Source organism: Sminthopsis crassicaudata, chromosome 4, assembly GCF_048593235.1.
Source record: "Sminthopsis crassicaudata isolate SCR6 chromosome 4, ASM4859323v1, whole genome shotgun sequence".
Classification (NCBI taxonomy): Eukaryota; Metazoa; Chordata; class Mammalia; order Dasyuromorphia; family Dasyuridae; genus Sminthopsis; species Sminthopsis crassicaudata.
The window spans coordinates 276,389,919-276,417,871 of NC_133620.1; the positions used below are offsets into that span (position 1 = coordinate 276,389,919).

The 27,953-nt window shown below is 40.3% G+C and overlaps 2 protein-coding genes across 3 annotated transcripts; both read right to left on the reverse strand.

The window, feature by feature from the left end:
* Positions 1 to 437: 437 nt before the first annotated feature.
* On the reverse strand, positions 438 to 9,221 carry CNPY3 (canopy FGF signaling regulator 3). 2 transcript variants are annotated; one of them, XM_074310876.1, is made up of 6 exons: positions 8,841 to 9,221; positions 4,319 to 4,442; positions 3,791 to 3,887; positions 2,834 to 2,956; positions 2,131 to 2,248; positions 438 to 1,217 (listed from the first exon to the last, which is right to left on the reverse strand). In XM_074310876.1, the coding sequence occupies exons 1-6, from the start codon at positions 9,004 to 9,006 to the stop codon at positions 1,000 to 1,002; spliced, it is 846 nt and encodes a 281-aa protein (XP_074166977.1). In that variant the 5' UTR covers positions 9,007 to 9,221; the 3' UTR covers positions 438 to 999. The 2 variants fall into 2 exon arrangements, with proteins under 2 accessions (XP_074166977.1, XP_074166978.1); XM_074310877.1 differs by having other exon boundaries at positions 8,849 to 9,153.
* Positions 9,222 to 23,871: 14,650 nt separating this feature from the next.
* PTCRA (pre T cell antigen receptor alpha) lies at positions 23,872 to 27,793 on the reverse strand. Its single transcript, XM_074265436.1, has 3 exons — positions 27,491 to 27,793; positions 26,705 to 26,746; positions 23,872 to 24,945 (listed from the first exon to the last, which is right to left on the reverse strand). Exons 1-3 carry the CDS (start codon positions 27,780 to 27,782, stop codon positions 24,779 to 24,781), a joined length of 501 nt encoding a protein of 166 aa, XP_074121537.1. The 5' UTR covers positions 27,783 to 27,793; the 3' UTR covers positions 23,872 to 24,778.
* Positions 27,794 to 27,953: the final 160 nt, after the last annotated feature.

Consider the following 27,953-nt stretch of genomic DNA (forward strand, 5'->3'; position numbering starts at 1 on the left):
CAAAAAAAGAAAGGACTCCAGGAAATCAAGTGGGAACAAGGATAGCTGTCATTTTGACTGTTACTCTAGAATAGGGTGTTTAAAAACCATCCTTGCAGTCTCTTTTCAAGGTCCAATATATGAGGGTACGGGCTGATGTGAAGGACAACCTCCATCCTACTACCAGCCCTCTCCTCCCCTGTACTTCCTCCCAGCATTCTCCACCTTTCCTTCCCCTCCCCACTCCCTCCATGCATAATCTCCCCATCAGGATTCTCTCTTTGCTACTGCTCTTCCAGATCAGCTTGCAAGAGTTCCCCAGAATAAATGGGAAATCAAGGACCAAAAAGGATTCATTGCCCTTTACACCATCCTTATGCCAATTCCCATGAATTCTGGATAGAAGAATGAGAGAAAAGCCAGGTAAAAGGCACAAAAAAGGGTTTTAGGACACCAAGTAAAAAGGCCAAATATTTTTTACTCTGCACATTGTGCAGTAAAATGGGATTGGGAGGAGTAGAGGCTGGGTGTCACATGGCTGCAAGGGGGCTAGGGCCCTGGAGAAAACGGCCAAAACCAGGACTGGGTGAGGAAGGCCTTCCTGGTAGGACTGGGGCCAGGAGAGAGATGTTTCTGAAACCGGGGGAGTGGTGTTGCTGAACCACTCCCAATGGAAGAAGGTGGGGGTGCACCCATGGGACAATGAGGGATAGAGTCCTCCCTGAGGGCTCGGCAATGCTCAGACTCATCCCTCAAAGGTTTACAATGCAGTTTTTAGCTCTGGGGCCGCCACACAGCTCTTCTTCCAAGCCCAGGGGAGAAGCAGCTGCCAGGAAAGGAAAAGGAAGGGCAGGCTCTGTAATCCTCAGTGGGACAAGGGCACAGCAGGGGGGGTGCAGTGAACCCCCAGAGCTGGGGAGTCCATCCTTGTCTGCCAGAGGCACAAGAGAACACAGTCTCCCTCAGCCAAGGGCTTCCTTCTGCACCCCTGGGACAGTAGATGGGGTGCTCAGTTGGATTCTACAGTTCATCGGTGGGGCTGTGTGTGAGAGGGGTGGCTTTCTGGACACCCTCATCCTCCTCAGGATGAGGATCCTCATCTAGATTTCTTGGGTCTTTCCTCTGCTTGCTGTTCTTCTTATTGGACACCTTGCTTTTGCCTCCCTTTTTCTTGGCTTTCTTCCCTCCCAAGGCTGCTGTATCTCCCTTCTTGCTGATCCATTGCTCAGTCAGGCAACCTGTTGAAGGGAGAGGGGAAGGAATACAATGCTCAACCAGCAACAACTAGAAATATTCATCTGCTAAGCACCTACTGGGCATCAACCACTGGCCTGAGACTATTGTAATAAGGTTTGGGAGAGGATGCTAAGGAAAGGGAGAGGAAATAGGGATACAAGGAAAAGCCCGATATTCATTAAGTAAGCAGGCATTTGTAGTCACAAGAGAAGGTTCCAATCCTGGCCTATTCATTAGCTGTGCGACTCTGGTCAATTTCTTTAATGTCTCTAAACCTGATTCTTTATATATGAAACAGGGAAAATAACACTTGTGATAAAGCTGATCAAGCATAATTCAAGAGTGTTATTTCAAAGCATGATCTTCATGGTACTACTGACTCGTGCCTGGGAGGTGATGGATTAATATGTGGAACACAACACATACGGGGTAAAAGGATGGGAGGAAAACCAGTGAGAGACACAAAAAAGAGGGGTTAGGACACTGAGTAAAAAAACAAATTTTTTTACTCTGAACATTATGCAATAAAATGGGTTGGGGCAGGATAGTGTGTGAGTGTCACATGCTCCTGAGGGGGGTTAGAGCCCTGGGGAGACAGCTGTGACCAGGTCTGGGGGGGAGCTCTGATGGTTTCACCAGGGACCTCTGCCTCTGACGCCTATGACCTAATGGCCTAGATATACATGCTTTGCCTGGCCCACACTAAACTCATCTGGTATCCATTTTGTAAATATTCTGAATCTTTTTGAAAGCTGTGTGGAGCTGCAGCCTCCCCAAATAACCCAGGCTCTCCAAGGACAAAATCTCTGTCCTCTGAGATCCCCATCCCACCCCCATTTTCCCAGTGTTTCCAGGCATTCCAGCAGGGGTATGTGACCTGAGCCCCCACTGCCCTGCCCCCAACCTCAGACTCACTTGTGTCTTTCCCCTTTAGCACATGATTAGCGCAGAGAAAGGAGGTTAGGTCCTCTTCCTGATGGTTCCGATACCAGTCCTCAATCACTTCTTCGAATTCCTCCACCAGCACATCACACTAAAGCAGAACCCAACAGAGGCACAGATACACAGAATGTAGAATGTCACAGCTGCAAGAGTCTTCAGAAATCAGCTAGTCCAGTTTCTTCATTTTATAAAGAATTTTATATCATATTTATAAAGGCTTATCTGAGAGCCCCAGGAAGGGATACTGACAAACCATTATCATTGCCAACTCCACTTGGATTCTCTGGTGGCAGCTTGTGCTTCTGATCAACATGGACCCCCTTTCCTGAGCTGTCCTTGCTGAAAAAAGACTAAAATGGTACAAGTGGCGAGAAGGGGCCTTGGAATTTGGGAACTCATATCCTATCTTTCCCCCATGACACAGACCTAATTCATCTCCCAGGCACTATCTGTGCTGTGCTATCTTGCTGATTCCACAAACACTAATTTAGTTCTTTGTACAGTGCACTGTGCTAGATTTTTGGGGAGATAAGTTGAAGGGAGTAGAGGAATCATGCACAACTAAGTAGGTAGTGAAATGGGAAAAGGAGAAATCCAAACAAAATCCTCTATGAAAATGTAAAGAGGAGAATGGAATGACACTAAGAACAGGTGGGGGAATTCCATAGGCACATACCTGCTTCTTGAGGTCAGCTACCTCAGCCGAAGTCTCATTCCATAGTTCATAGGGAATGTCCATCACTACCTTCACCCCCTTGTGAACTAGATTGTGGAGTGTTTCAAAAGTCTCAGACATGCCCTAAGAAGAAGAAACATAAGAGTATCTGCCCACCTGCCCTTCTCAACGCCTGAAGGTACTAGTGATAGACATTTTTATATTGAGCTGCAGGGACCGCAAAATCACAGCATCTCAGAGTTAGTGGGATCTCCACAACCATCTAATCCAGCCCACACCTGAATAGGAAACCTTCAGTCACACTGCCAATCGGGCCTTTCACATCTTACTTTGGCTTCTTCTCCCTCTTGCTATTATTGCTGGTCTTGATTTTGGCCTTCTTTCTAGGCTGCTACTCAACAGTCATGACTTCTTACTTTTATCTTTGCTCTCTAGCCTCAACCCAAGTTCCTCACTCACTTTTCCTACTTTCCAACCTTTTGCTGATATTTACTCAGGACTTCACTTGAGACCTAGTTCTCCAATTCTGAAGAGCACTAAAAGTCTGGAAGCTGGCATTAGAGCTCCCACCACAAATGGGTAGCTCTAACCACTTCTGCCACTGGGACTTCAGCAATCTTTCAGGCCTTTCAGAATACTTCTACTGTCAGTTGATAAGAAGAATACAAACCTTATATTTGAATGGTGGGGTTGAAGGAGTTAAACAGAGTACCAATATAAAATGATAAAGTGCAATAGGAGCCAGCCTCGGGAAATAAGACCTTCGAAGGTTTGCACTTCAAATTACACCCATAGGAACCACATAAGGACATACACTCACATGGCTATACACACACACACACACACACACACACACACACACACACACACACACACACACACACACACACACACACACTCACTCTCTCTCTCTCTCTCTCTCTCACAGAGGGAATGAATGAAGGGGATGATACCAACCTTAGCAAACCGGTTGCTGCCACTCCTTTCCTTATGCAAGCTATAGTCCAGAAGTCTCTTGCAGATGGTCTCAGTTACTTCAATTAACCGAAGATCCCTGAAGAAATGCCAACATAAAGGATACTGATCTCCCCACCCATTTCCAGTTGGTTCCTGCTGTTGCTACCACAGGAATGTGGACAAGTTTTTCCTGCCTGTGGGGGGCAGGAGGGGGGATCATAGAATCATACATAGGATGCCATAGCCAGAAAGTGCCTTAGAGAGACCATTTAGTCAAACACTATTCTTTTATAAATAAGGAAACTGAGGCCCACAGAAAAGAAATCACTTGCTCAAGATTTAACAATGATTAGTAACAGAACCAGGACTAAAACTCAACTGTCTGGATTTCTAAATCAATGTTCTTTCCATTCCATCACATGGCCTTGTGAGTCACTGTTTTCTCCTGGGAGATGAGAAGGGGGCAGACAGTCCCCATCATCTCCACGAATGGACTAAGGCAGACTAATGTACCCACTGCTCACTTACGATTTGGTATATTTGACTCTGGAGGCTTTCTGGTCTAGGATGCCATAGCCTGTATCAATCACTTCCTTGGTCTTGCCAGTCTCCTCAAAAGCTGACTTCAGTTCCACGGCTACATACTTGCACACTAGGAGAAAGAGGCAAAACACAGATAGGTGAATGGATGACACTTCAGGGCACTCTCCAGCTAAGGCAAACCTGAGACTCTTCCTACCTATCAATCCTGGAAACAAGTGGGGTTCTCTGACCAATCAATAGGAGCTGGTTCTAGATGCTCAGATGAAATACATCACATCCACATCTTGCCACCCATATTCCAAGTTCCCTTCAGTGCCTATTTCTTGTCATTTTCTTGCTCCAGTCAAATTTATTGCTAGTCTCCCACATGATTTGTCTGTTCCAGACCTCTTTTGATGAAAATACCACCCCCCCCACCAGCCTAGAACACCTTTCTTCCCCATGCTACTCAATCCACATTCAGTATCTTCAGTACCTCTAGGAAACCCTTTCTTTGAGTGAAATGAACCTAGTTGATTCTTATCTTGCTGTTATGTCAATTATCAAAGTGATTTTCCTAAAGCATAGATCTGACCAAATTGCTCCCCTTTTCAATAAACTCCTGTTTTAAAGCTCTTTACCATCTATGCCCTTTCCTGCCTTTATCATACATTATTTCACGCATTCTATAACAGTCATACCAGCTTCTTTCTGTTTCTCATATAAGACATTTTCTTTCTCATTTTTATGCCCTGACACTTTGCTGTGCATGTTCCTGAGCCAGAAGCATTACCATCCTCACCCCCTTCTCTTGGGACCCCTGACTTTTTCTTCTGCAGGAAACTCCTGCCTTCTTGCTGCTCCTTTCCCATTAGGTTACCTAGTATACATGAACATGTTGCTTTTTCCATTTGAATGGAATTTGGAGGTTTTGCCATTTTTTTCCCTCCTCTTTTTTCTGCATCTCCAATGCTTAACAAGTCCCTGCCATATGGTGGGAATTTAATAAATGCTAGTTGATTTTCTGATTACAGGGTCCCTTCAACACTTAAGTACTCAAAATAAATTTCTTCATTTGGCCTTCCTTGTGTGGTATTTTTAAAATATCTTGGGCTACATTCTCATGTCTCTTCCTCCCCTCCAGAGTATAAGCACCTCAAGATTAAGGTCTTTATTTTCTATTTCTTTCTATCTTTTTTACTGTGACCATTATACAATAGATATTCAATAAGCAATAAATATTGTTGAAAGGAGGACAAAATGACTTAATATCTGCTTAAGGGCTAAGCAGGTCCTCGTGCCCCTTTTAATACAATATGGCCTTGAGCCTAAGCTTCATTACAATTAAAATATTGATGGCAATTTACCAGTGACAAGTAACATGTCCTGGAAAATCATATGATGGTATTTTCTAACATATGAATTAACTAATTGCCTTGAGACTCTATCCAGGGACATAAAGAAATGACTCTTGAATAATTTCATCAAATAAGCTAGTTCTTTGAGAGTATGAATTTAAATTACAGCTCACCTCCCTAGTTCTCCATTTCATGCCATCTGCTGTCTTTTTTCCTACATTCCTCAATTCAATCCCTTCACTCCAGGAAAGCACATCATCTTTCTGGCTTCTCTGCCCCCTTCTCCCACGCCCTCTGTGTGAATTGCAAGGCCTGGGGGTTTGGAATACCCTCCTATTCTACCACCCATCCAACCATAAGCCATCTCCTCAACTCCTCCAAACTTCACTACCTAACAAGCCCCTCTGGGGATCCCACCCAGAACCAGAACTGGGGAAGCTGTAGCATGGAACCCAGAAACTCCTGGCCATCCACCCACCCATCCCCTTTCCTGGGCATCTGTACAACGTTCACATGTGCTGAGGCCTGTCTCTCTCTCAGGCTAATGGGCCAGAAGCCCAGCTCTGTGGGCCAGGCACAATAAACACTTATATAAGAATATAAAATTATTATTAATAATAGCATAGTAAAGAAAAGCCTGAGGGCTGGAATTTGCCAAATCAGTGTGGAGCTCTAACCATCTTTGTTGAATCACCTATAAAATGAGGAGGGTAACAACCAATGCCATCTATCAAAAACAAGCATACACTCCCATTTTAGTATTCTAGGCCCTCCATTAGGTTCCAACCTCCCTTTCCAACCTTATACTACCCTTCTCTCGTTGTATTGTCTATATTCCAGCCAAACTGGGTTATCTTCCTCCTTAATTCCCATCATGCTGCTGCTTACCTCCCTGCCTCTGCTTACACCAGTGGTATCAAACTTCAATAGAAATGAATTACCCAAAGTTTTACTATATTCTTATTTTGTTATAACACCTTTAGTTTGTCTTTTCTGACATACTATGCCCCATGCCTGAGAGGACTCTTCCTCTTCCCTATTTCCACTTAGGTCATCCGAACCTCAATTTTATTTAAAATCACTTTTTCCTCCTCAAGTGTCTTTGCTTAAACTCTGTATACTTCTCTTACTTGCTCTGTATCATCCTTATCCGTAAACTTATTGTCCCAATTCAATTTTAAACTTTTTAAAAAGAGTATCTGTGTCATATCTATCTTTGTATCCACTGAACAATAAACATTAGGTGAACTTTAAATTTATCTTATATTTGTAAAGCTAAAACTTTATAAAATACTTTCACATGCACTGTCTTATCTGACTCTTACACTAATCTGATGAGTAAGCAGGGTTAATCTTTTCTCCATTTTATAGATGAAGAAATTGAGGCTCAGAGAAGTGAACTGATTAGCTTCTCGGGACATTATCACACAATCCTAAGTCTTCTCGATCCTGATCTAGTTTTCTTATAAAATCACTTTTAGCTCTAAAATTCTCCCCGTTAGGAGAAAACTCTGACCTCATTCTAAGAACATGAACTAAAGTGAGAGTACAGAGAAAAAAAATGAAACTGTCCTTGAGGCCCCTTAGTTTTAAGATAACGAAAAAGAGTGGGAAGAAAAATGAAACCACAAAGAGCCCTCTGCCAAGGGAGGCAGGCCAGATGGAGAGATCCTCGACCTGGAGAGCAAGTGGGAAGAAAGAGGGGAGAACAAAAGCTGGTGAAATGAGATATTCTGAGCTAGGATGGAGAGGAAACAAGTGAAAGCCTGGCCTACAAGATTATAAGATTTTTGAGGGCTGGGATACTCTCTCATTAATAGTATTTCCCTGGACTCTAGCAAGGGAGTCCTCATACTTAAGAAATGTCTAAACAGTGAAAAAGCAGTTCTCATTTCAATTCATCAAATTTCATTAAATGCTTACTATGCACAAGGAGTCCTCAGTACTGGAAAACAAAGATGAAAATATTCCCTCAAAGTGTTTACAATCTAACATGTACATAGATAACTGTGCTCAAAGACAAAATATGCTATAAAATAAGTCAAATTAGAACAGAAAGGGATGATCCAGATGATTCCTTCATTTTATTTGTGAGGAAAACGAGGCCAAGGGTCCCTGGGCCAGTAATTAGTAGTATAAGGACCATATCTCCAGAAATCCAGGATGACTTCCTGAAAGAAGTGTTCACCAAAATGATGCAAAAGTAAACAGTCAAAAACCTTTTAGAAATTCAAACTTTCTCACTCTTCTTTCATGATTATTATTAATTTCATCATTATTAGTAATAATGATGAGCTGACACTTACATAGCAATTACTATGTGCCAAGAGCTTTACTAACTACTGTCTCATGTGGTCCTTACACGTGATTCTCATATGAAACCTTAAAAGGGAGGTGCTATTATTATCTCTATTTTATAGTTGAAGAAATTAGCAGACAATTAGGTAACTTGCCTAAGATCACAGAGCTAGTAAGTATCTGAGGTATGACCTGAACTCAGGTCTTTTTGACCAGTGCTCTACCCACTGCCATCCCTTTTTTTCCCTACCTTCTCTGGAACGTTTTTTTTAAAAACAACTACATACTCTTTTAAACTCTGCCCTTCACTACACCTTTCTTTCCCATCCTCACATACACTGCTAACATTTGTACGCTGCTTTAAGGCTTTAGCTTTATAGATATATAGATAACATAGATTTGATTCTCACAACTCTACGAGGTAGGTTCTATTATTATCCCATTTTCCTAAAAAGGAAACTGAGGCAAAGGTTTAAATGAGTTGCCCGGAATCACACAACTCCTGAATGTCGGGGGTGCGATATGAACTCGGGCCTTCCTGACTCTAGGTCTAAGACACTACTTACTCCCCCTTCTCAATTTATTTTATCCCTACCATTCAATGCAACTATCACTAATGAAGACCCTCTTAAGTGCAGGCATAGACCTCATTTTTCCACACGAGCCCCCTCTCCTATCTTTCTCAGTCCTCTCTTTGCTTCCTAGTGGAGCCCCTAGCCCTAAGCCCAAGCCCCGCCCCTCCTCCAAGCCCCGCCCCCCAACAAGAGGACCCGCCCTTTCCCTTCAGGCCCCGCCCCCGCTTCTACATCAAGTTCCGCTTCGTCCTCCTCGCACTCCTTCCCCCCCATCCATCCCGACCCCACCCCCCTCACCCTCGCACTTGCTGGGCAGTCGGACCCAATCGGTCTCCTCAGCCGAGGCACTCAACTCCGAGGGGGAGAGCAGGAGCAGGAGCAGCAGCAGCAGCAGCAGGAGGAGAAGGCGGTGGGGTCGGGACCGGGGCGCAGGCGGCAGCGGCGGCGGCAGCGGCCGCTCCATGGCCGGGCCGGGCCGGCACTTCCTCCCCCCCCACCGTGCGGCCGCTTCCTGGAGCCACTTCCGGGACTGCACACGTGCCTGGGCGTCACCACGGCAACGGCGAGCCCCTCACTCTTCTTCCTTCCCTCCTTCTTCGCCCAGTAGCCCTCACCTCCCGTGCAGTTACCTCCAGCTCGCTCCCGTAACCAATGAGCGCCCGAGTGCGAAACAGCCAATGGGCCTTCGACGGGAGTTCATCGACTGACGAATGGGGAAGGGAGGGCTGGTGCCCGCTCCGACCAATCAGAGGGCCTAAGGTGGCTGCTGTGACCAATGGCGTCTTCTCTATCTGAGGGGAGGGGGAGGAGGAGAAGCGGGTCCCCAGGGAGGGGTGAGAAGGTGGGAATAGCATTAAGAGCTGACGTTTGTGTGGTACTTAAAGGATTGAAAAGCGTTCTGTTTGCGCTGTAAATAACAAGCTGGCATTTATTTAACGCCTCCTGTGTGCCAAGCACTACGAGAGGTTGCCGGGACTACAATCAGCCCCTGCCTTCAAGGAGCTTACATTCTGGGGAACCACACGTGTTCCTGGGCACACACGTACTTGTAGTTACACACGTGCGCACGTGTGAACGCGACTGCTTTAAGTGTGTGTGTGAACATCCGTGTATCTATACACCACACACGTGTATATCTATACATACATATGTGGAGTAGATAGAAAATGGATGCAAGAGCGTGTGTATACGCGTACATTTTGTGGGGGGGAAGGGAAGAAAACATGCTAGGTAAATCTGTGTGTGATACACAGATGTAAGGTAGCTGTCCCAGGAGGACTGGGCATCGGCTAAGTCCTCGTGTACAAGTCAGTAAATACGGCAAATTTCCTAGTGTCACACTACGTGCTAAATGCTGGCGGCACAAAGGAAGGCAAAAGAAAGCTCCTGCTCTCCAGGAGCTCAGTCTAATGAGAGAGATAATATACAAACAATTATGGTAAAAGAAGCCGAAGAAAGCGCTGGAGTTGAGGGGAATTGGGAAAGGTGAAGAGGGCGGGATTTATCATAATTATTATCACGGATATCTTCTGTTATCATGCAGAGAATCACGCTTCCAGTGAGTCCTGAAAGAGAAGGAGCTGAGGAGGGAGACTATTCTAGGCACTAGGTAACAGCGGCGGGTTAAGGATGGAGAAGTGCACAGGAGGAACAGTACAGAGGCGGCGGAATGGGCCACGCGGAGTGTGAAGAAGCAGAACGGAAAACAAGGCAGCTGGAAAGGGGCTGGCCACAGGTGGAGGCCTTTCAATTCCAGGGGTGGCTTTGGGGGAACCTTATTGGCAGCTGTTTGTGGAGGAGGCCGCTGCACTTCCTCCAAGGGGAGCTGGTATCTTAAGGAGGGTGGCAGCTAAATGGATAGAAAAAAGGAGACAAACATGAGGGAATAGAAGTAAAAAAATAAAAATAAAAAGCTGGGGGGGGGTGACCAAGGAATTGAGAACAACAAACCTGGTGATCACAGGTATTGTAATACACTCAGTAGAACAAGGAAGTTCAGGAAATTCATAAGAGGAGTGGGTTTTGGGGGAAAGATAATGAGTTTTTTTTTTGGACATTTCAAATTTGAAACACTGGAGGAACACTCCATTCAAAATATCTTATAGGTTTGAGTGGTCAAGAAGCCCAAGATTTGGCAATTTATTAATATTGCTACAAATGTCCGTGTTATTCTGAGTCATTGGTAGCTTTGGGGAGAGCAGTGTCAGTATAATGATGAAGTTAAAAAAAAAAAAAAGAAGAGCAAAGAAATGAGCAGTGGAGACAATGAGTACCAACGACTTTATCTAGGAACTTAACTGAGAAAAGGAGGAAAGATATGGTACAACACCTAGAGAGGATGTTTGAGTTTAGCAGAGATAATTTAAGAATGGGAGAGCATTGAACATATTTGTAAGCAGCAGGGAATAAAGTGGTAGATAGGAAGAGACTGAAGACTAGGGAGACTGTGGTGGGGGCGTTCTGCTAAAGGGGCAGCTGGGTGAGACTCCAAACCTGAGTTAGGGAGACTCATCTTCCTGAGTTCAAACCTGGCCTCAAATACTGGGGATCCTGGACAAGTCTTAACTCTAGCCACCCTAGTATTCTTGTCAAGAAAACCCAAATGGGATCATGGAGAGTTAGTAATATGATTGGGGGGGAAAAAGTGCCTTAATTCTATTGGAGAAGGAGGGATGGATGAAATCAAGAGCACATGGAAAGTAGCTGGCAAGGAAAGCGACAATGAAAAAAGGGAGAGAGAATGGGAAATGTTATTACAGGGTTATGATATGCTGGGAAGGGAAGGTGAAGAAACTATTCACAACAGTCTTATGAGATAGATACTAGTGGTATATTCTGTTTTACAAATGGAGATTAAGGTTCAGAGAGTTTTAATTACTTACTCATGGTACACATTTAGTAAATATCAAATGTAGAGGCCAAATCCAGCATCTACCTGATTCAAGTCCAACACATCTCCACTCCAAACTGGTGATTCCAGCCCTCTCCTAGATCAGTCGTCCCCATCTGGTGATTCTTTGATTTAGTGGAAATAATAATAACTTGCATATACAAATGATATTTTAAAGTTTGTGATTAAAGTTTTATAGATATTACTACCACTGTTTTTCTAATGACAGTGAAACTGGTAAGATTAACTGACTTACCAAAGGTTGTGTCAGAACTGGGCTTCAAACTTGTCTCTCCTGACTACCATCAATCTTTCCATTTCAAGTTCAGTTATTACTAGCTAGCTCTCTAGTCTTGGGTGGATTACTTTACCTGTTGGAGCCTCAGATTTCATACTACTCATTCATCCATCACATTTGCTTTTGCTCTTGTGTGAGATTAATATGACATATACCCATTCAGAGAAGATCATTCTTTCAATTTGCTACAAGCTTCAAGATCATGGACAAGTTTATCTTTCTAAGGTTCAATTTCTTCTACTCTAAAATGGAGAGGTTATTTTTGGATATAGGATATTCTCTTAAATGAGACTGAAACACAACATGTAATTTTTTTTTAATTCCACTTTTTTTTTTTAAATTCTTTGAGAACTTTCCCTCTAGTATGAGTTCACTAATCTCCAAGCCTTTTGTAATATGGGTTGTTGCTTAGTCTTGCTAGATTCTGTGATCCCATTTGGGGTTTTCTTGGCAAAGATACTGAAGTAGGTATTTATTTCTCCAGCTCATTTTACAGATGTGGAAACTGAGCCTCAGAGTCTCTCTGTAAACTAGTAAAGTGAGACCAGATTTGTACTCAGGAAGATGATTTTTCTTGATTCCAGGCCCAGTACTCTGTGCACTACAGTATCACCTGGTTGCCCCTATTTGTAAAATAGGGATATTTATATTTATTATTTCCTGCCTCACAAAGTTCTTTTGATAAAAGGACTTTGTAAACTTTAAAGAAGGATTATAAATAGGAGCTATTGATACTTTTATTAACTATTACTTTCCTCCAACTTTTTTTTTTTTTTTTTAATTCCCCAGGCATTTGGATTAAGTGACTTGCCCAGGGTCACACAGCTAGGAAGTGTTAAATGTTAGGGCAGATTTGAACTCAGGTCCTCCTGACTTCAGGGCTGGTGCTCTATATTCGACACTGAGGTGCCCTCTCCTCCAATTTTCTTAGCGCACTTTGTCCTTTTTATACTCTACTGAGTATCAGATTTTTTTGTATATAAGTTGTATCCACATGTTAAGATGTAAGCTTCTTGTGGCAATGGCCTTATTTGAAGGATGTATAGTTTCTTCAATGTAGGAAATTTCTAGTGTGACAACTCCTTCCACTTTCTCAAATCTATCTATGATTTATTTGGTAAGACCTAAGGTTGCTATTCTCAATTTTTTTGGTCTCAGGACTCCTTTACATTCTTTTAATATTTTATTTTCCCCCCAATTACATGTGAATGTTTTTAACATTCATTTAAAAAAATTTTTTTAAATTCCAAATTCTTTCCCTTTCCTCTCTCTTCATTGAAAGGCAAGTAAGCAATTTTATATAGGTTATCTATTTGCAATAATACAAAACATATGTCTATAGCCCCTTTACAATTTTAAAAAGATTATTCTCTCCCCAACTTCTCTCCCTGCTTCCTACCCCACCACCCCAAGTATTCAGCCAGTTACATGATAGAGTGCCTGGCTTGAAATTAGGAAAACTCATCTTCCTGAATTCAAATCTGGCCTCAGACATTAAGATGCATGACCCTGGGCAAGTCACTTTATCTTGTTTACCTCAGTTTCCTCATCTACAAAATGAATAGGAGAAGGAAAAGGCAGTATCTTTGCTAAGAAAACCCCAAAGGGTAGCTAGGTGGCAAAGTGGATTGAACACTGACCCTGGGACAGGTGGACTTGAGTTCAAATCCAACTTCAGATACACTTACAAGCTGTATGACCTTGAACAAGTTACTTAATCCCAACTGCCTTGCAAAGAAAAAGAAAATCCCAAATGAGGTCATGAAAAGTCAGATCTGACTGAAAAGAGTGGATAACAACTAAGAGTTATTGTGCCATATTTATTGAAATTTACCACATTATTAGAAATTAAAACATCTTACTATTGTTAGAAAAGGACCCCTGAAGGGGTTTCAGGGACCCCAGGTGATCTAATGTGGAGAACTTCTGATCCAAGGAATTTGTAGGTAGTCAGGAGAGACAGAGTTTAAGAAACTGTTCAGGCTCAAACATCATGATGATACCTTGCACACAGTGGGCCAGGTGACTCCACTGCATCTCTTGACCCTACTACATCCAAAATAAGTGTAACTATGGTGTTGTGCCCTACTAGCTTTCTCCTCATTTCTGAGGAGTGGAGCACAGTGGAAGGAGAGCTAATTCACAGGGCCTGACTCTCAGCCCTAAATCTGCCACTTACTATGTGTGTGATCCTGGGCAAATTTCTCTGGATTCAAGTTTCCTGATTTGTAAAATGATGGAGTTACACCAAATGACCTGAATTTAAGATCTCTCCCTCTCTCTGATGACCCCAATCCCTGGCAGGCAGCCAAGGGAAACAGATGGCTCTTTCCAACCCTTCCCCCTTCCCTATAGCATCCTCCCACCCAGCTCCACATCCACCCAGCCACTTCCATCCAGAACTCGGCAGATACTTCATGTTCCCAACACATGCAAAGTCCCCATTCTACCCCAACCAGCACTTGTCTCTACCTCACTTCCCCCCTCCCCAATCAGCTTGGTTTGGGATCCAGGCTCTCTTGGAGACTGCAGGCTTTCTCCCCTCATCTAAATCAGCTTAAAGTTCTCCATAATTCAACCCCTGGCAACAAAAGCAGAAATTCCAAAGGGTTTTGGGGGTTTTATTTTTTTAAGGGCTGGGAATGCTTTTCCCGTCCTTTAAGACATCTCTTCAATCTGAGTTCCAGAGAAGTTAAATCCCAAGATTCCCAAAACCTGCAAGGGATCTTTAAACCTAAAGATCTGTTTCCAAATTCAGGGCTCATTTTATTGTACCAAATTGCCTCATAAATCAGGAATCAGGATAAAGTTTTGGTCTAAGGAAAGAATAACTCACTTGATTGTAGGGGTGAGGGGAAGGTAAGGGAATGGACATGGGAGGTGGGGGGAAAATGGGAGGGAGGGAGAGGAATAGAGAGAAATAGGATTTGACTTGCAAAAATTCTTTATGAACAATTCATAAAGAGCTCATCTACTTCCTGGTATGAGATAAAATAGGGGAAAAATATATTTGTAACACAGTCCTTCCTCTTTCATGCACATCCCACTTTATACTGGCTTGGGGACATGTAATTTCACCAAATACCAACTTTAAAATTGAGTCATCACTTGAAGGTCATCTAGGGGTCAAGAAGAAAGTGGAGTCGGAGGAAAGGAACTCCCAAGTCTCTCCTTCCTCTTTCCAACTATTCTCTTCCTGCTCAGGAATGCACAGTAAAAGCAGATGGAATTTGTAAAAAGGTTCCTAACTCCAAAGTATTGGGGGAAGGATCTGGCAGTGGTAGGGAACCCACTTTTATGTGTACTTTCACTTGTGCACCAGAAGCCTGGGTCTGGGAGTTAGGGGATGGGGAGTGAAAAGAGGTTGTATTGGGAAATTAATCCTGTTGCTGGAGAGAGTTAAACTGTATCTATGATGCTAAGAGGGCAATTCCAAGCAACACTCAGATTTTTGTGGTTGTTTAATACTTCTCCCCCTACTTCAATTTACGTTTATTATTGTTTCTGATTAATAAGCATTTCTTTTCTCCCCTTCACAAGCCTCCCTACAACTGAACAATTAAAAAAAAAAAGAAAGAAAAAACTTTTCTTTTATAAAATAGTTTTTTTTTCAAAATACATGCAAAGATAGTTTTCAACATTCACTCTTACAAAACCTTGTGCTCCAAATTTTTCTCCCTCTCTTCCCCTTTCCCCTCCCCTAGACAGCAAGTAATCCAATATATGTTAAATACATGCATTTCTTCTATACATATTTCCACATTTATCATGATGTATAAGAAAAATCAGATGGGGGGCAGCTAGTTAGTGTAGTAGATAGAGAACTAGTCCAGAAAATCAGGTCAAAAAGGAAAAAAGAAAATCTTGATAACAAATATGGACAGTAAAAGAAAAGCAAGTTCTAAATTGGTTATGTAAAAAAAAAAAAAAAAAAAAAAAGTCTTATTCTTCATCCTGAATCCATCATCTCATTGTTAGAAGATGGGTAGCATACATCATTTTCAATTCTCTGGAATCATTGTCATTGTCAGAGTTCTTAAGTTTTTCAAAATTGTTTTTCTTTATCATGTTATCATTGTACAAATTATTATCCTGATTCTTACTTCACTTTATATCAGTTATTAGGCTTCTTTTGACCTTCTGAAAAATATCAATTTCATCATTTCACATGGCACAATAATATTTCATCTTATTCATGTATCATAACTTGTCTAGTCATCCCCCAATAGGTAGGCACTCCATTAATTTCAAGGGTTGTTTTTTTTTTTTGCTACCTTACTCAGGTTTTGTCCAATCCAGATTTGAGGGGGCAAGCAGAATTAAAATTTGGATCAATATAGAATCCCTACCCATCTCTGAATGTTGTTGTGAGGCTCAAATAAACGTTATAATTCATACTTAAATGGAGATTTAAATAATTTTCTTTTGATAACCCTGTGAAATGAGTGATACTATTGACCTCTTTTAAAAAACCTGATCTATGAATTCATAGGATGCTTTCAGTCTACAAAAGCAACCTACAATCTTAGAGTGTTGTGTGATTGGTGCTGATAAGTTAAATTAATTACCCAGAATCATAGTCAATATATGTCTGAAACAGGACTTGAAGTCAGGTTTTCTTGTTACAGAGGCAATCTCTTTAGCAATGAACTCTTGCATCTCTGTTTAACATATGAGAAAAGTAAATTATAGAGGGGATGACTGACTTGTCCAGGCTTGTATAGTTAATCGTTGTTACAGCAGAGATTTGAACTCCAGACTTCAGATTTGATGCTTAATGTTCTCACTACCTCCCACAGCACTACCTTGCCAAGTGCACATAAGCTTGCAAAAGATTGTAATTAGGCTTCCAAACAAGCCTGAGGCTTTTTTGCATGTGACTTTGTAGACTGAAGAAACGTGATTCTAAATTGGCAAGGATAATACTGAGCATGAAGCAACTCTATGAACCTCATTTTCGAGTTAGTGGCAGAGCTTTTGGGGAGAGAAACATCTGTATTTCCAGAGTGTCTTTGGCAGACACACACACACACACACACACACACACACACACACACACACAAGCTGCAGACATGTTGGGGAAGCAGGCCCTTCTGCGTATTTCTAGTTTGCTTCCTTATAAGCTACAAAATGGACCTCTTTAGGTGAGATTGGGCTCTCTCTTTTGATCTGAGCTGAGATCTCATTTTGCTCTCAGCTTAAGAGCCCATTCACTCTGGTACACTCTTTGATATTGTCTAATTTAAATAAATCTCTATTTCTATTTTCTGTTTGCTTGAACATATGGCTTTATTTGCTATTTGTGATGATCTTTTATATAATTGGCATTTGGTAAGAAAGAGCTAAGCTAGGGAATATAAAATCTGCTCTCCCCATATAAGTGCAACCAGAAAAGCAGCTTTTCTTCTGAGCTACTCTTAACCCTAGACTACCAATATTCAAGAAGACAAACAGATTTTTATTTTAGTCTGATATTTCTCTTAAAGATAGGCAAAAGGAAGAGCACATGTCCTAATCTTCCTTTGAGTAGAATGGACCAGATTCCAAAGGTAATTATCCCTGCCACCCTTGATTTGTATCTATATATTTAGACAATCCATATGAATATACATAATTTTTGTGTTCACACATATTTTGCATTATATAGCAAATGCTATACAGATATAAAATCATAGATTTCCTCCTGGCAAAACTAACTTGCTCTTACTCCCTTTAAAGTTCATTTCTTTAGAATATGAGCTCCTCAAGTCAAGAGTCCTTCCTTAATCTCTTTGTATCTACCCACAGGCATTATAAAGAAGCTTAAGGAGGAAAACAACATCAGTAGGGGACTGGTGATGGGATGGGTGTCACTTTTATTCAGAAAATTATGGGGATGATAAGTAGGGCATTTGGGGGATTAAGCTGATTTGATACAATTTGATCTTAGTTCATGGTTCCAGAATTAGAGGAGTGAGGGGGGATGATGCTCAGGTTGTCAGCCAGGGGGAGGAAATGGCTAGAGAGAATGAAGGGAAATGAAACATGGCTTAAAATATATATATATATATATATATATATATATATATATATATATAAAACAAGTATAGATAGTCAAAGAAAAAAATGCCCACATTGGTTATGTTACCAAAAGGGGTTAAATGGGGTGAGGGTGAAGAAGAGACATTACTATGTGGAGGAATACTAAAAAAGATAATCATATCAATAGGTTAAAAGGATCAATTAAACATTTTAAAAGGAAAAAGATGGTATTCCATGAGTACTAGTTGAATGACAGAATGAATGGTCCTAATGAAGTAGAGTTGGGACATCTATCTCAGATAGTTACTGTGAAGGTTAAATGAGATTATGGATGTAATGTGCTTTGCAAAGCATAATGCTTTCTATAACTATGAGCTGTCATTATCATTATCATCATAATCTTAAGAATGACCCTTCTTCCACCTCTAGAGAAAGGACTAATGGAAGCTAAATGCAGATTGAAACATATATTTTAAAAACTTAATTTTTTTTCTTTTGTAACATAGCTAATATAAAAATATATTTAATATAATTGATATGATATCAAGTTGCTTGCCTTCTCAAGGCGGGGGAAGAAAGGAGGGAGGCAGACAATTTAGAACTCAAAAAAAATTTTTTTAAGCATAAAGCATTTCTTTAATATTAAGGAAAAATAATCAGGATATTACAATTATTCAATGTAAAATAAATACAAAAATACTGAGTAAATCGTCGTCCATATCTAAACCTAGGCTACAATCTTCCATTGAAGTACATAGAATCCATGGGATGAGTAGATATGTACTCAGAAAACTATACCACAAGTGAGAAAAATCTCTGTGCTCTAAATTCTGAAATAAAGGTATCAGTGTCCTTGGTTACATTTAGGAACCACATAAAGTTGCTTCTCTATATAACATTCCCTTTCTGGTCTTTATTGTTTTCTTATTGGGCAATTTCCTCACTTAATTTGATTTTATATTGTTCAATCAGCTTACAGCATCTTGTTTCAGAAAAAAAAGACAAACAACAACAACAAAAAAAAAAAAAAAAAAAAAAAAAAAACAGAGTTAACAACAAAATACCTTAATACCTTAGAGTGGTTCTCAGGGCAATGAAGACAAGCCCAATCAGTTCTTTACACTACCAGATTCTGGTGACTTTCAAATAGTTTCAAGTCTATGCCTTTAACAAAGACTTTTTTTTTTATTATACCTTTTTATTGACATTACATAGGCATGGATAATTTTTTACATTATCCCTTGCAATCACTTCTTTAGAACTCAACATTTAATATTTAAAAATATTTTTTCCCCAATTACACATAAAAATTTTTAACATTCTTTTTTCAAAGTTTTAAGTTCCAAATTACATGAGCAATCATGTAAAACATTACCATATTAATCATTTTGTGCAAGAAGATGAAAGAAAGGAAGGAAGGAAGGAGGGAAAAGAGGAGGGAAGAAGAAAAGGAAAAAAGAAAGAAGGAAGGAAAAAAGGAAGGAAGGAAGGAAAATAGTATGTTTCAGTCTGTGTTCAGACAATATCAATTCTTTTTCTGAAGGCAGATAACATTTTCCATCACAAGTCCTTTGGGATTGTCTTGGATCGTTATTTTGCTGAGAATAGTTTAGTCGTTCACTGTTCACTGTACAAGATTGCTGTTATTATGTACAATGTTCTCTTGGATCTGCTAACTTTATATAGTTCATATAAATCTTTTCCGGTTTTTCTGAAATCATCTTGCATGACATTTCATATGGTATAATAATATTCTATTATAATCACATACCATAGCTTATTTAATCATTTCCCATTTGATAGGCATCCTCTCAATTTCTAATTCTTTTTATTTTTATTTTTATTTTATTTTAATTTTTTTTATTCATTTTTCCAAATTATCCCCTCCCTCCCTCCCTCCACTCCCTCCCCCCATGACAGGTAATCCCATACATTTTACATGTGTTACAATATAACCTAGATACAATATATGTGTGTAAATACCATTTTCTTATTGCACATTAATTATTAGCTTCTGAAGGTATAAGTAACCTGGGTAGATAGACAGTAGTGCTAACAATTTACATTCACTTCCCAGTGTTCCTTCTCTGGGTGCAGTTATTTCTGTCCATCATTGATCAACTGGAAGTGAGTTGGATCTTCTTTATGTTGAAGATATCCACTTCCATCAGAATACATCCTCATACAGTATTGTTGTTGTGTATAGTGATCTTCTGGTTCTGCTCATTTCACTCAGCAACAGTTGATTTAAGTCTCTCCAAGCCTCTCTGTATTCCTCCTGCTGGTCATTTCTTACAGAGCAATAATATTCCATAACCTTCATATACCACATCAATTTCTAATTCTTAACTACTACAAAAAAAGAGCTGCTATAAAATTTTTTATGCAAATAGTTTTTTTCTTTAAAAAAAATCTCTTTGTAATACAGATCTAACAGTGGCATTGCTGGACAAAGGATCTGCACATCTTTTGGGTATAAGAACTTAAAAATTTTTTTTAAATGTTAAAAATTGTCTTTACAACAATTCCAATAGACTTGTGAGGGAAAGAATTATCTATCTCCATAGAGAGGACTTTGGAGACTGAATGTGGATCACAAACGTAATATTTTGTTTTTTCTTTCTCATTTTTTTTTGCCCTTTTGATCTGATTTTTCTTGCACAGCATGATATATGTGGAAATATGTTTAGAATAATTGCACATGTATAACTTGTTTTGGATTACTTGCTGCCTAGGGAGGTAGAGTGGAAGGGAGAAAAAATTGGAATACTAGATTTTGCAAGGGTGGATTTTGAAAACTATCTTTGCTTTTCGAAAAAATAGAAAGCTCTTATTTTTAAAATTGCTTTTACATGTAATTGAGAAAAAATTAATTAAAAGAAAAAATTATCCTTTTTGTCTTGAAGGCAGCTATTAACCTCTTTTCTGCTGATGAACCTTTACAAGGAGAATAGAGACTCCTCCAAATTTTTTCTATTATTCTTGTTACTAAGGGAACTCAATGATTCAAGCTTAGTCTCCATCTCTTTCCAGTTTTCCCTCCTACTCTCTGATGTGAAACTGAACACCCAGAATTCCCACAAGCACCTTCCTCTCAGGATCTTGGGCCATCTGGTCTTCCTGTAACAATAGGAATGAGGAGAGGTTGTCTTGTATGGTAAGAATATTGGAGCAGGAGTTTACAGAGTCAGGTCCAAATCCTGCCTCTTCCTTCCATTTACTATCTGTGGGATTTGGGAGCAATTCACTTCACCTCTCTTTGCTTCAGTTTCCCCATTTGTAAAATGACTCATGTATTCTCTATTCTCAGAGTGGTTATAAATCCTACAATTCCACCAGAATGTTAGCTGTGATTATTATTATCATTATTATTGTCAGGATAGGGAGAACTGAGAACTGCTTTTGCTTTTTTTTTTTTTTTTTTTTCATATCTAATAGTTTTTATTTACCAGATATTTGCATGCATAATTTTACAACATTGACAATTGCCAAATCATTTGTTCCAATTTTTCCCCTCCCCCCCAGATGGCAGGTTGACCAATACATGTTAAATATGTTAGAGTATAAATTAAATACAATATATGTATCTATGACCAAACAGTTGTTTTGCTGAACAAAAAGAATCGGACTTTGAAATAGTGTATATTTAGCCTGTGAAGGAAATCAGAAATGCAGGCGGACAAAATTAGAGGGACTGGGAATTCTATGTAGTGGTTCATAGTCATCTCCCAGAGTTCTTTCACTGGGTGTAGCTGGTTCAGTTCATTACTGCTCTATTGGAACTGATTTGGTTCACCTCATTGTTGAAGAGGGCCACATCCATCAGAATTGATCATCATACAGTATTGCTGTTGAAGTATATAATGATCTCCTAGGTCCTGCTCATTTCACTCCTGCTTTTGCTTTTTAACCATGCCTCACATGAGGAAGGAAGTGAGTTCCCAAGGTTATGAGAATTTCCCTCTTTTTTAATTAAAAAATTATTTTCAGTTCTTAATTCTTACCTTCCCACTAGCCCCTTTCCAGGAGAAAAGATATGATACTCATCATACATATAAAATCATGCAAAACATATTTCCATATTAGCCATGATGTGAAAAAAAAAACAAGAAAAAATAAAGTAAAAGAAAATATGCTTCATCCTGCACCTAGATTTCCAGTTCTGTCTCTGGAAGTAGACAGCGTCATGAGTCCTTTGGAATTGTGGATCATTATGTTGATTCAGAATAGCTAAGTCTTTCCCAGTTGATCATTGTTAGAATATTTCTGTTACAATGTTGTCCTGATGCTTCTTAGAGGAATTTTTTTGAAGTCAAGTTATATTCCTCTTTACTTCTTTCCCTTTGTATACATTCCCCAACCACTAATCTTATATCTGGCCTTAGAGAATAGCTTCATTCATCCTGAGATCATAATGGCACAGCAGAAAGAGGGTTGTATTTGTAATCAAAAGGGCCTGAATAAAATCATAGTTCAGTTATATCTGTGTTATTCTGGACAAGCCACTTCAATCCTCTCTGGGCCTCTGCTTTCTCAGCTGTAAAAAGAAGCAGTTGGACTATTTGACCTCTCAAGGTTTTCAGCAGTAAGTCATATTCTTTAGTGAAGAGTAGTTTTCAGCTTTGTGGCTTTAAGATTTCCTTTCCCTTCCTAACTGCTCAGTTGTTAACTTAGAGGTACTAGAACACTCTGGACCATTGTAAATTAAATAATTCTTTTTGGTAATGTGAATAACCTTTGTAGAGTGGATAGTTAACTTAATTTGGCATTTCAATATTGAGACATCCTAAAGGGAAGCACAGCTGAATATGGGATGACCTCATTGCCCAATCAGCTTTTTTTGAAAACTTCCCATCAAGTCTACACAAGGCTTTGGCTCAGTACCATGCTCATTTAAAATATCCAGGGGGATCGATTCTCTGTTCCTCTGTTCCAACATTCCTTCTTGCCATCTTTTCCCCTTTCTCTGCACAGTGCCAGAGCTAGCAGACCATCATCATTTTACAAAGGAGGAAACTGAGCTCTCAAGGATTCCTTACTCCCCTCTCTCTGACTTCCCAAAAGCCCTTCTCTAGGCTCTATTCTTCATCTGGAACTTTCCACCTCTGCCTAATACAAGCTAAGCCATAGAACGGAATTCCAGACCCTGATGGGGCTTTTAGAGATCAAATCTGCTAGTCAAAGACCAGCTTTTAAAAATATCTCCTTTATCTGACTCTCATTCATATTTTACCTTTTATTCCAGCAGCTCAGGAAATCTCTCTTCTAAGAGGTCTTTGTAGAAAACATCTGCTGACAGATTTAGAACTGGAAGGGACCTTGGAGGTCATCTAACCCACTCCCCTCCTCCCTTTTAAAAATACAGATGAAGGATTCAAGGCTCAAAGGTTAAGAGGCTAGACCAAGATCAGACAGGATGTAAATAATAGTATAAGGGTTTGAACCAAGGTCCTCTGGCTCCAAATTTAACGTTCTTTTCATTATTGAGAAGAGAGGTACAATATATGCTTTCCTTATGTAATTTAGCAAAAATCTGATATGAAATGATCAAGTCTCTGTTAATAAAGAAGCATAATATCAGTTTTTCTTTGTTTCTTTGTTTTTCCCTTTGGACTGCCCCCTCCCCACCATTATTTGGTGTTGCCATTCTTTCCCAGGACTTTCTTTCTAGGGTAAATTTCTCTCTAGTTAAGACTTTCAATTCTGCTCCTGGGGGAATGATTTTGCTTTCAAATTTGTAAAAAATAAAATTTTAAAAAGCCCAAACAGAAATGAGGTGTTTGAGGTTATAGCCTCTAAAAGGGTTAGTTCAGCTCAATTATATAACTCCCTTCACTAGGACTGCTGACTCATATGTGTCAAAGTATTGGTCTAGATCCTCTGTTTGGGGGAAACTATAAAAATATAAATCAATAAAACCTCTTTCATTCATTCTGTCTCCAGTTTTGCCAGAAATTTTCTAGTCATAATAAGATCTATCCCTTTCCCTGTGTATCTCATCATCCAATGCCACTTCTGGATTTCATTTACCCCAAGGACACAGACATATAAACCAATAATTCAGTGAATTTATTATCTTAGAGAAATGCTTTTCTTTTCAAAACAAATGGCGAAATGGAAAGCAACACAAAATCTTGAAGAACAAATTAGGAAGCAAGCTCCTCTCTCCCTTGAGAGAATGAGAGAATGGAAAGGGAGAGTAGAAATCACCAGTTCTGTCTAGCAGCACAATGGGTAGGGCACTCTGCCTATATTTTGAGCCACTTCTACTCAGCTCTGGTCACATCCTCTTGGTCCTGTGTCAAAGCCTCCTTTTCTCCATCCCTGGGCTGCTCTGCTTGCCTGCTCCAGCAGTAGCACCCACTCCAGCACTAGGGTAGTATCTCAAAACATTGTCACTGGGTCAGGGCTTGCTGAATATTTTTTGAGTTCCATTCTCACCCCTTGACAGTTCCCAAGGGATGCAACATTCCATATGTGGTTAACCTTCTGATTCCATTGTGAGTACTTTATATGCATCTATATGTGTCTGGGGACTCCGTAAGAGTTGATGTCTGAGTGGAAAAGACTTAGGTCCTGACCTCAGAAACCTTGAAGTCTGATGGGGCAATGTAGACTTCTCAAGTAAGAGAAATTACAGATTTGATTAGCTAGAAGAGCCAAAGTAAGTATATTTACACAACTAAACATAGGAGTTCATTAGGTTGGGAAACATTGGATACCTCCTATATTTCAGTCAAGAAGGTTTCATGGAGGATGTTGATCCTGAATAGAACTTTACAAGACAGGAGTGATTAGTCTGGTGGCTGGAAATGAAGATTGCTCCAAGAATTGGGGAAAACATAATCAGATACAGTATTCCCATAAAGTAAAGATGGGGCAGTCACATACTCAGAATACCCATCTTTCAGCCTCTTTCTACAGGACTCAAAGTTCTTTTCTTGTTCAATCAAGATATTCTAACATCTTCATATGGTGGAGGCAGGAAGAAAGCCATTTTTACTTGTTGGCCCTTAATCCTAAGAGTTAAATCCTTGATTCCCTAGGGTGAACCTCAAGATCATTACTGTGTATAGTTGTGATCCTCAAAGCCCAAAGGTGGCTGCAGGTCATCAGCACATCAAATATAAGCAGCTTGAAGAGGATGAGCCGAATGGCCCCTAAGAACAGTGTCTGGGAGAGGCCATGTGGTCCTGGTGGAAGAAACAAAAAGGTCAAGAGATGTCTGGGACAAGGCAGTTTGGGAAATATATTTCCCAAATGACTAAACCGTGTATACCTTTTAACCCAGCAATACAAATACTAACCCTATACAACAAAGAGATCAGAGAAAAAAGAATTATACAAAAATATTTAAAACAACTTTTTTTTTTTGGTGGCAAAACCAATAAATGAATGGGGTAACCCCAATATTGGAAACTGGTTGAATGTAATGGAATATTATTATGCTGTAATTAAAGATGAAAGTGACAGTTTCAGAGAAATCTATGAAGACTTGTATAAATTGATGCAGAATAAAATGAGCAGAACCAGGAGAATAATTTATTTAATAAGAACATGTAAAGACAAACAATTAAGTGGCATAAGAGACCGAGTTCTAGGCCTAGAATCAGAAAGACCCTGAGTTCAAATCCAACCTCATATAGTTACTTGCTGTGTAACCCTGGGCAAGTCACTTAACCTGTTGACCTCAGTTTCCCCATCTGTAAAATGAGCTGGAGAAGGAAATGGCAAACTAGGATCTTTTGCCAAGGAAACTCCAAATGATGTCACAGAGAGGTGGACCCCAATGAAAAATGACTGAATAACAAAGACTCTGAAAAACTTAGGGACTCTGATCAATGATTCCCTCCCATTTTACATGTAAGATAGTTGTTCTTTGATCCAACTCTAACTTCTAACGTCCAGAATGTAACTACAAGGTGTTAAACCAACTGTAAAGAAGTATCTATACTATATTCCCTTTGGGATATGGAACTATATGGAACTATATGTCTTTGACTGAATTAAAGGGACAAACCTTATTGAACAAGCAGGATTTTAAAGAGCTAAAGAACAAAGCTTTAGTCCCCAAGGAGTCAAGGTTCAGTTATATTTTGTGAAGACACTGTGCTGTGCAGGTCTCTGTCCTCTATCCCCCTCTTCTCTCCATTAGGGAATGTCATGGCAACTAACAGTGACTTGCCCAGAGGAAAATATCTTATCTGGCAGGTCACAGATATGAATATGAAGACTATGAAGCACAATTGAAAAAACATAGACATGCACTCCGGATAGACATAGATACAAAGGGGAAAAGTAACTTCCAGAAAAGGGTTCTTTGGCAGCAGAGAACAGAGCTGGCTATAGAGAAGATCAGATTTGGGGAGCCTAGCATTGAGGACTCTAAAAATTATAGAGGAAAAAGGACTCCTAGGTCCCAAAGTGTCATGAATTTTAAGTTGTCTCCCCCTAAGTGTGCTTCAATACCAGTGTACTCATATAGCTCACTTCCTGAGGTTGCTGTGTGTGATTAAGGGAGAATGTATTACAGATCTACATGGGAAATGTTGTATAGGTACTATTCTTAATATTCAATCTGAATAAAGTTTGCCTCTGGTAAGAGCTAATTGTTTCTACTGAGTGCCTATTGATGGGAAGCATGCAGATTGAGATTCATTAGCTATATTAATAAGATTACTCCTTTGAACCTGGAAGTAGTTAATAGTCAATCTCTGAGGGACAGCCAGCCCTCAAGTCAGGTTAGGACAGTAGTCCAGAGGGAATACTATATATAGATGAGATAGGTGAAGCAGCCCAGATGGGGTCAGTAACCCCAGGGTTACCAAATGAGTCAACATCGTCTCATACTGCCTCTAATGAGGAGATTGATTATCACCACCCAAATCACTTTGGTTTCAATAGGACCCAGGCGCCTGGCCTCCAAATCTCACCACCCATCCAATCACTCACCAGTAGTTAACTCCTGTTGACACTTCTCCGCCTTGGGCTCACCTGCCAAAACCAAATAAGAAGAGTTTGCATTCAGTTAGTCTTTAAGCTCTTTATAGACAGGGACTTCTGCCATGTTTCTTTGTATCATAATACTGGAGAAAGTACCTTGGATTTAGAGTCAGAGGAGTTGGATTCACATTTTTGCTCTTCCATAAATAACCCACGGGATCTTAGACAAACTATTTAACGTTTCTATATCCCAGCTCTCTCATTTGTAATATGGGGGAAGGGAGGCTAGATTAAATGACCCCAAGATTTTTTGCTCCTCAAGGCCACTGTAAGACATGCCATAGATGAGGGTCCTGAAGCATAATAAATGTTTGTTGGAGGCAAAATTGCCCCAGTGAATGAGAATTCACTTGTTCAGTTCTTCTTTCTCTCAAGAATTTTTTCCTTTGGTCTCTCTTGCACCCACAATAATACTGTGTTGAAAATTTTTTCCCTAAGTACTTTCACAGGTCATCTAATGAAGATAACAACTCTGTGAAAAAGACATTTTAGGTATTATTATTATTTGGAAGAAAACTGACTTAAGGTAAAATAACAAATTAATGCTGGCTGATCTAAAATACATTCAGCTTGGAAATTGTAACTAATTAGTCCAAAGTGAAGAATGGCACTTTCCCAGGCAGTGCAGTTTCTTGGAAGAATGGGGTCAAAAGGAGGGAAAGTACCAGGAGATAAAGGATCTGACGATGCCTTAAACTCTAGAAGCTCCATCCATCCAGTCTTAGTTTTCCATACCAGATAGCTGAAGAGGGCGGGTGCTTGGGCCCTGGTGCTGCCAGCCTGGCCCTGTGTGGCAGACCAGAGGCTCCCAGGAAGCCAGCTCCTCAGCAGGGAGGGAAAGCCGGGCCAGGCTGCTCCAGGTACCATCCTCAGCTGGTGAGGGACCATAAGTGAAGGCATCCAAGGTGGTGCCGTTGCCAGATGAGAACCAGATGGAACCATCCGCAAATGGAGAGATGTCAAGAACCAAGCAGATCACCAGCGTCTTCTGTTGCCCATCTACCACTTGGGTGAGTGGGGGAGCCATGGAGGGGAAGGGAGCAGTACACATACCTAGAGGGGGACACACTTGTGAGATGGCATTGACTTGAAAGACCCAACTGAATTCATGTCCTATTTCAGAGACTTATTAGTGGTGACTCATTTAACTTTTCTAAGTCTTAGTAAAAGGGAGATAATAATAGTGCAGAGTTCTTGT